At 49.2% G+C, this 8,969-nt stretch overlaps 1 protein-coding gene across 1 annotated transcript; it reads right to left on the reverse strand.

Annotated features, from left to right (window-relative positions):
* Nucleotides 1–250: 250 nt before the first annotated feature.
* On the reverse strand, nt 251–8,745 carry LOC138614932 (coiled-coil domain containing 171; the record flags this gene model as incomplete). The annotated part of the gene is made up of 15 exons (XM_069688539.1): nt 251–962; nt 1,131–1,283; nt 1,440–1,562; nt 1,716–1,770; nt 2,175–2,320; nt 2,556–2,723; nt 3,011–3,154; nt 3,245–3,411; nt 3,504–3,617; nt 4,223–4,718; nt 5,930–6,085; nt 6,402–6,569; nt 8,077–8,247; nt 8,387–8,476; nt 8,563–8,745. Coding segments are annotated over 15 exons (2,559 nt in total), but the record flags the coding sequence as incomplete, so codon positions are not given.
* Nucleotides 8,746–8,969: the final 224 nt, after the last annotated feature.

Here is an 8,969-nt window from a genome sequence, read left to right on the forward strand (position 1 = left end):
TTTGTGTCTTTGTGGTTGTTTTGTCTCTTTGTTGTTGTTTTGTCTCTTGTTGTTGTTTTGTCTCTTTGTTGTTGTTTTGTCTCTTGTTGTTGTTTTGTATCTTTGTGGTTGTTTTGTGTCTTTGTGGTTGTGTTGTCTCTTGTTGTTGTTTTGTGTCTTTGTGGTTGTTTTGTCTCTTTGTGGTTGTTTTGTGTCTTTGTGGTTGTTTTGTCTCTTTGTTGTTGTTTTTCCAAAAGTCCAAACCTGAAAGTTGTTTGCAATCAATTTTAATTGTCTAAAACAAACAAACAGAAGGAGAATTATCTACAAATGATTGACAAATTTCTTTCCATACAAAGTTCTATTTCAATTTTTTTGTTTCGTAGTTTAATCTCGATAAAAGCAGTGGAGTCAAAGTTTAAAGCAACATGAACAGAAATGACTCGAGTACCTCACATCTGTACTTGAGTCCCCCCCATCCTCCCCCACCCGACAGAAACTGATCCACGGCCTCTTTTTTTTTATTCCCGTTTCTTTTGAAGTGCGGCAGGAAGCAGCTGCTGTCGTTTCGTACGAACATCTGGACTTCAGACGTGCGTCGCCTGCCGGCTGTCGACACAAAAACTCTCCGCAGCAGAAATGAAGTGTGATTGTCTGGACGCAGAACTTCATGTTGTTGACGTTGAAGAATTATACAAAATAATATAAATCCAAACTTTCAAACAGGAAACAGGAGATTCCACTTCCTGTCCGGCTCTCTATCCTATCCCTCCGCTCTTCAGATGGCCTCTGCTCTTCTTCGTTTTCTTCTCCTTTGTTTTGGGTTTAGAGAGGGCGGGGCTTAGTTTTGCTGGAGGGGCTGGGTTTGTTTCCAAGGGGGCGGAGCTTAGAGTGACTGCCGAAACCTTTGACGAATCAGAGAGGGGAATGGGTGGAGGTGTTTGCACGTCAGCGAACAGGACAGTTTCAGGAAATTCAGCCACCTGAAACGTGGAGATTATATTAATTTAAAAATGAACAAATAAACTTAAATTCTGTTTTATCTGAAATATTTATTTACAGGAGTTGGACAAAATATTAGGAACACCTGTCAATCAACTATTGTGAAAAAAGAGAAAAATGACAAAAGAGAAAAGGAGCCAGCGTCTTACGGGGACGAAGGCCAAGTTGTCACGGAGACAGGCGTCCTGCAGCTCGCTGCGCAGTGCGGTCACATGGCTGCGGTGGGCGGAGACTTCCTGCTCCAGCCAATCGATGCGTGAGCTGCAGGTGTGACAGAGCTGAGAGACGACGGAGAGTAAACTCTGCAGAAGGAGAGGACAGAGGGGTGGTTCAAAAAAACATTAAAAAGGAAGCAGGAGGGATGGAAGGAATTAAAAAAGGAAATAAAAAAGGGAATAAAGAAGGAAGGAAGAAAGGAGGAAAGAACCCAAACAAACAAAGACCCTCCCCTCCGTTACCTGGCAAGCTGCCACCTCCGGAGCTCCAATGAAGCTCCCTGCATCACTCAGCTCCAGGGGTAACTGCAGTGGGCGGGGCTGAGCTGTCAGGGAGCGATGTGATTGGACGAGACTGTCTCTGACCTGAAGAGCGCACAGCATCGTGTCACTAGCTGTGTGTGTGTGTTTCGTTGCTGTGTGTGTGTGTGTGTGTGTGTGTGTGTGTGTGTGTGTGTGTGTGTGTGTGTGTGTGTGTGTGTGTGTGTGTGTGTGTGTGTGTGTGTGTGTGTGTGTTACCTGCTTGTAGCTCGTCTCTGCAGCCTTCATGCAGCTGATCACTCGGTCCTGACGTCTGAGAAACAACAAACAAAAACACAAACAACAACAATTGCAGATCAAACATACAGATTTCTGATTGATTGATTGATCTGTGGTTAAAGTTTCAGTCAATAAAACTCAAATCTACAATCAAATAAAAATAATCAAATAAAAATAATCTATAACTTCTACCCATCAGAAGCTGTAAATGTGTTTATTTGCTCTATAAACGTGTTTATTTCTGCTGTAAACGTGTTTATTTCTGCTATAAACGTGTTTAGTTGCTCTATAAACGTGTTTATTTCTGCTGTAAACGTGTTTATTTGCTCTATAAACGTGTTTATTTCTGCTGGAGCCTCTAGTGGCCGTTCCAGGAACTGCAGTTTGATTCTGAAAGAGAAAACGTGGGATTTATCGGGGACTATTTTCAGCGGTTACCTGGTGGCGTCTCTCAGCTCGTCCTCGGCTCGCTGCAGCTTCTCCTCCAGCTGCCTTCTCTCCCTCTGAACCCCCGACAGGTGCTTACCCAGAATCCTCAGTGAGCGCTCCTTGCGACTCACGTCCCGCCGAGCCTCCGTCAGAGCCTGCGGAGACGTGTTGTACGATGAGCCCGGTAGAAATGTTGCCCGCGGTAACGCTGCTCTGTGACTGTCTTTCAGAGATAATCAGCTGTCCTCATTACAACGAGCAGCTCCTCGCGGTGTCGGACCGACTGATGGACGGACGAACTCCGGATCACTGAGACGCTGAAGAACAACTCCAAACAGGACGATTCTCAGGCAACTTGTGTGTCTTTATGGGAGTTTATTGTAAACGTACCTGTGTGGTTTGGCTCAGTGTGCGTTGTGTGTCGGTGTCCTCGGCCGTGGGGGTGTCGACGCGGCGCTGCAGTGTGTTCAGCTGCTCCGACTGCTCCTGGATCAGCGTCTGAGCCGCTTTCTCTCTGCTCAGAGACTCACGGAGCTCCGCACACACACTGTGGAAACCCTGATAACACACACACACACACACACACACACACACACACACACACACACACACACACACACACACACACACACACACACACACACACACACACACGGATGGATTACTGAACAGGCCTACCACATCAGGACCCCTGGGACCGAACATCTGTATGAAGTGACTCAGGCTGGTTGTGTCATACAGTGTGTATCGTACAGTCAAGTGTGTGTGTGTGTGTGTGTGTGTGTGTGTGTGTGTGTGTGTGTGTGTGTGTGTGTGTGTGTGTGTGTGTGTGTGTGCAGCCCCACCGTCCTGCAGGGCTCCTCCCTCTCCTGCCGCAGTCCTCTCTTCAGATTGGCCACCTCCAGCCGCAGGCCCCGCCTCTCCACCTCGGCCGTGTGCAGCCGCTGGCTGAAGAGCAGGAAGTGCTGCTGCAGCGCGGACACCAGGGCCTGATGGGAGGACGTAACACAGAGGTCAAAGGTCAGCAGGAGGAGGCCGGTGGTCCTGAGGGAAAGTGCTTCCTGCGTGTTTCGGGGGACCTTGGCGTCGGGTTGCGGAGGCGTCAGCCGGCTCAGGCCGAGTCTCAGCCGGCCGCTCAGCGTGTCCTCGTCCGCGCCGCCGCCGGACGCCGATTGGTTGAGGAGGACATCCAGGAGGCGGGACAAGCCTGAGCGAGCAGCTGAGATCACGTGTGGGTGGGAGGAGCCTGGAGAGTCGGGACAGAGAGCCGTTGACGATGATGTAATCTCTGGTATTTATAACATGTGTGTGTGTGTGTGTGTGTGGGTGGGGGGTTACCAGAGCGCACCAGCGCCCCCTGCAGACCGGACATGCAGGACCGAATGCTGGAGGAGAGACGTTTGGAGCGAAGCCAGCGAACGATGTCGCCACTGTCATCAGCGTCGTCTTCAACTGAAACACAAACAGAAAGGAAGCAGATTGTTTTCAGAACAAAAGATGAGAATCCAGTTCACAGATGTTTTTAATAAGATATTAATTATTTAACACTTAAATGAAACCTCGGATCTCATGTTCCTCCAACTAATTGTCTGTTTTATAGCTTTTGTAAATGTTCCACAGCAAATAACACGATGATGGATGTAATTTCCACTTTGACCTGATGGTGGCAGTGTTGTCTCACGGCAGCCAATGGTGGTGTCACTCGTAAACTGTCAATCAAACAGACACGCCCCCAAAAACAGGTCTTCTTGAATCTTCTTTTCTAATGAATGAGGGATTATTTTCAGATGGACCTCCAGAAAACTAATAAGAAGGAGTGACTTTAGCTAACAACACCGAGAGAACTGATGGACACATTTTATTCACTTTGGATTTGATGAGAGAAGTTGAATGGGAGTCTATGGAGCCGGAGGCTTTTTGGAGCCGACCTCTAGTGGCACTCGCTGGTATTGCAGCTGAAGACACTTCTGTATTTGCCTGATGTTTCAGACCCAGAAGATCCCCTTTTAAACAAAGTCTGTGGTTTTGGATGGATTTGTAAAGCAGGAATCAGTCACCTGTCCTCCGTTCGTTTTGACCCTCCCGTGTTGCCGTAGCTGACGATCCACAGACGCAGACGGCCGAAGCTCCGCCTCCTCTCTCCAGACGAAACAGCACCGTTGTCTTTCTGGCCAGTGAACGCCACCTCCCCACCGCCAACACCGCGCACACACTTCTCCTCCACCGCCTCACCGCCCTCCTCCTTCTCCTCTCTCCCTCCTTCACCTCCTCCTCCTCCTCGTCTTCCTTGCCTCCCAGAGCGTCGGCCAGGCTCCTCACCTGCTCCTCCAGTAGCTCCCCGTCCGCCAGCCGTCTAGACAGCAGGGCTTTCTGCTCGGAGAGCGTGGACAGGCGGAGGTGGGCGTGCTGCAGCGCTCCGGCCAGCAGGGTGCAACCCAAGAGGAAGGAGGAGGAGTCCCTGCGGCTCCGGGAGAGGTCGGAGGTCAGAGAGGAGGCACGGAGCTCCAGAGAGGAGGCGCTGTCCTGGAGAGAGTCGCACTGAGACCTGCATCGCTGGAACAGAGCATGGGAGTGTTAGCACCTAAAACCTGCACCATCATGTAATCCCGGAGGTTTCACATGTAATCCCGGAAGTTTCCCATGTAATCCCTCAGGTTTCACATGTAATCCCGGAGGTTTCCCATGTAATCCCTCAGGTTTCCCATGTAATCCCGGAGGTTTCACATGTAATCCCGGAGGTTTCACATGTAATCCCGGAAGTTTCACATGCAACCCCGGAGGTTTCACATGTAATCCCGCAGGTTTCACATGTAATCTCAGAGGTTTCACATGTAATCCCACAGGTTTCCCATGTAATCCCTCAGGTTTCACATGTAATCCCGGAGGTTTCACATGTAATCCCGGAAGTTTCACATGCAACCCCGGAGGTTTCACATGTAATCCCACAGGTTTCACATGTGATCCCACAGGTTTCACATGTAATCTCAGAGGTTTCACATGTAATCCCTCAGGTTTCACATGTAATCCCGGAGGTTTCACATGTAATCCCGGAAGTTTCACATGCAACCCCGGAGGTTTCACATGTGATCCCACAGGTTTCACATGTAATCTCAGAGGTTTCCCATGTAATCCCTCAGGTTTCACATGTAATCCCGGAGGTTTCACATGTAATCCCGGAAGTTTCACATGCAACCCCGGAGGTTTCACATGTAATCCCACAGGTTTCACATGTGATCCCACAGGTTTCACATGTAATCTCAGAGGTTTCACATGTAATCCCAGAGGTTTCACATGTAATCCCACAGGTCTAACAGACCGTCTGTGACTGTAATATAGAACACAAAGGCTCCATCTGCCTTCAAAATAAGAGCTTTTCATGCTTTTTAAATCACATTCATTCAACACTAAAACAAAGTTCAGTCTCTTCCAGCTGGAAGTGGAGAAAACTCATTGAACATGTTCCTCGTTCCATCAGAAGACCACATTACCCACATTTTAATTTCAGATCATCTCGACACTCTGGACGATGAAGAGAAGAGATGATTTCAGTTTCTGTCATCTGATTGTTTAAAAGAGACAACGAGCAGAGGGACGTCTTCTTCATCTCTAAACTCTTCCTCAGCTCGTCCTGCTGACTCAGCACAGAGCGTCTCAGATCAAAGAAAAAAAATGTTTTTGTGTGTGTGTGTGTGTGTGTGTGTGTGTGTGTGTGTGTGTGTGTGTGTGTGTGTGTGTGTGTGTGTGTGTGTGTGTGTGTGTGTTACCTCCAGCTGGTTCATGGTGTGTGTGTGCCGGCTGTTCCAGGCCTCCTCCCTCCTCCTCACGCTCTCCTCCAGACGAGACAACACACACTCCTGACTGCGCTGCAGCTCGCGCACACACACACTCTTCTTGTCACACACACTCTGCAGGTGGGCGATCTACACACACACACACACACACACACACACACACACACACACACACACACACACACACACACACACACACACACACACAGAGAGAGAGAATATATAAATATCTTAGAGTCCAAAAAGTGTAAATAAAAAAGGATATACGTTTCAGGTCGGACAAGTGAGGGCAACAAAGAAGTGTCCTTCAGTGTAATACCACTGATGGACACCAGGGGCTGAGCCCAAAAAACCTCTGGCTCCAATAGACTCCCATTTAAATCAAGAAACCACCACAGAGACACACAATATGCATTCATGTATATATACACATTATACAACACACCTCGTCGTTGGCCTTCCGGAGGTCAGAGGTCAGCTGGTCCACCTGTTCGCCGATGACGTCACACAGCTCCTTCCAGGTGAAGTTACCCAGGATGCTCTGGGGCTGATGGAGGAGGACGCAGCCGGCCAGCAGGCGCTGGTAGAGGCAGTAGAGGAAGGACAGACGGGCCTGATGCACAAACACACAGAGGCTCAGTGTGACGGTTCTTCATCGGATTGTCTCATCAGCTGTAATCGAATGTTTCCTGTGTAACGACATTATTACTGCTGTGCTGCAGCACAACGCGCCGCGCTGCACCTCCTCAAAGCTCGGATCCGTCACTGCGTTTCACCGCCTGCACCAACGGGAGGCACATCTTAATTCACCGCGTTCCTTCACCTCTGAGCGCTCTCACACATCAACAGCAGGGGGCGCTAATTCTCCAGTCCACTCAACCCCCGCAGAAGACCGGAGATGACGACAGTCGAAGCTCAAACTGAACAAGCTGCTGTGTGCCACCGATAATTACTCACGTTGTAGTTCACGCGCACATCTGTCCAAACACGGAAGCTCCACACATCTCCAAGTCCAAGTGGACATTTGTGCCAAATTCAAAGAAGGTCCCTGAAGGCCTCGCGTTCAGAATGCATGGGAAGAATGGGAAACACGTGAGGTCACACTGACCTTTGACCTTCGACCTTTGCCCAAGACACAAGTTGTTCCTCATCAGTTCATTGCTGAGTCCATGTGAACACTCGAAGAAAGAATTGAAGAAATTCCCTCCGAGTGTTCTTGAAATATTGTTCTCACGAGCGTCGGTCAATGTGAGGCAACAGTGACCTTGACCTTTGACCTTTTTCCACCAAACTTTTATCAGCTCACCGTTGATACCAAGTGAACGTTCGTGCCGAATGTGCAGAAATTCCCTCGATGCGTTCTTGAGATATTGGATTCGGAGGACCCAGACTGATAGATGAAGGTCACAGTGACCTTGAACTTTGACCACCAAACTAATCAGTTCATCCTTGAGGCCAAGTGAACGACTTCCACATCTGAAGAAAGTCTGTCCAGCCGTTCCTATGATACCAGTGTCATGACCTTTGACCTTCGACCCCCAAATTCGTATTAGTTCATCGTTGGTATCACAATGAACTATGTTGCTGAGTTTATAGAAGTTGACTGCTGGAGCTAGAAGTTCCATCAAGGCGTTTTTGAGATATTGTGTTCACAAAAACGGACGGACAGATAACCTGAAAGCATACCTAGCGCCTGCGGCGGGGCTAGCGGCGGCACGGAGGCAAAGAAATAATGTAGAAAACACGACGCAAACATGACGAGTGTTTGAGTTTCACGCATTAATCTGAGGAAGTTTCCTCGTCGCTCCAGTGGACGCTCGAGTCACATGATTCATGAACGTCGTCGTCCATTCAGAGTGCTTTAAAAACAGCTGCAGAAATCACCGCACGGGCTCAGAAACAGTTGTGTGCTCTGTTTGACCCCAAATCTGAAGTGTGTCTGCTCCGGTTTCAGGTCCGTGGTGACGTCACTGATGTTCACGTCACCACCAAAACAGGAAGACACTCTGAAGTTAGGTTAGGTAGGTTAGGCCAAGTCGTTGGTCACAGCTGGTAAACCACATATTTAGAATGTTATTCGTAGATAAGAAGAAGGGAAATAAATAAATTGATAGAATCACCGTTGACTCTTGCTTGTGGCGGTCAGTTATGTCCTGGACTTCTGCCGTCCTCTCGTCCCTCTCTCTCTGCCGCTCGGCCTGAAGACCTCGACTCCGCGTCGACCAATCGGAGCTCTCCTGGCGCAAGCGAGCCACCTCGTCCTCCAGTTTGACCGACGCCTCCCAGGACTCCTGTAGAAAAAAGACGGTCGTCCTCAGACCAACTTCTCTTCAGACGTCCTTCAGACGTCCTTCAGACGTCCTTCTTTTCAATAGCGTCTGAGAGAATCTGAGTCTGAGATTAGGATGTAAGAAACAGAAACGTGTTTACGTCAATCCGACTCTTCTGATCTGAGGTCAGCTGTCGGAGAGTCTGGTTCTCGTCCTGCAGCCTCTCTGATGCCAGCAGCAGGTCGTGGACCTGCCGGGGGACAGATGGGACGAATCAAGACATAAATCCCCAGAAGATATCCAGAAGGAACGAAGCGATGAATAAAAAGCGTGCACCTGTTTGTCAGCGTCCTCCAGTCGGCTCCGGTAGCCGCCGAGCGTCGTCCCCAGCAGCTGCAGCACCGCAGCGGGAGGACTCGGTTTCCCATCATCCTCGGCTGGTTGTGTAGTCCGGTGCTGTCGCACAGCGTCTCGGATGTGTTTCAGACAGCTCGCTGTTTCACACCGACTCTTCAGAAACAGAGATTAAAGGTCCGTCCACCAAAACCACCAAATACACTCAGAATATTACACGTTACACACATCACACACATCACACACACATCACACACACGTCACACACGTTACACACATCACACACGTTAAACACATCACACACATCACACACACACGTCACACACATCACACACATCACACACGACACACACATCACACACATCACACACATCACACACGTTACACAC

The sequence above is a fragment of the Brachyistius frenatus genome, unplaced genomic scaffold (genome assembly GCF_029030835.1).
Source record: "Brachyistius frenatus isolate BFR_SWC_R1_liver_20210118 unplaced genomic scaffold, ASM2903083v1 Contig_622, whole genome shotgun sequence".
Lineage (NCBI taxonomy): Eukaryota > Metazoa > Chordata > Actinopteri > Embiotocidae > Brachyistius > Brachyistius frenatus.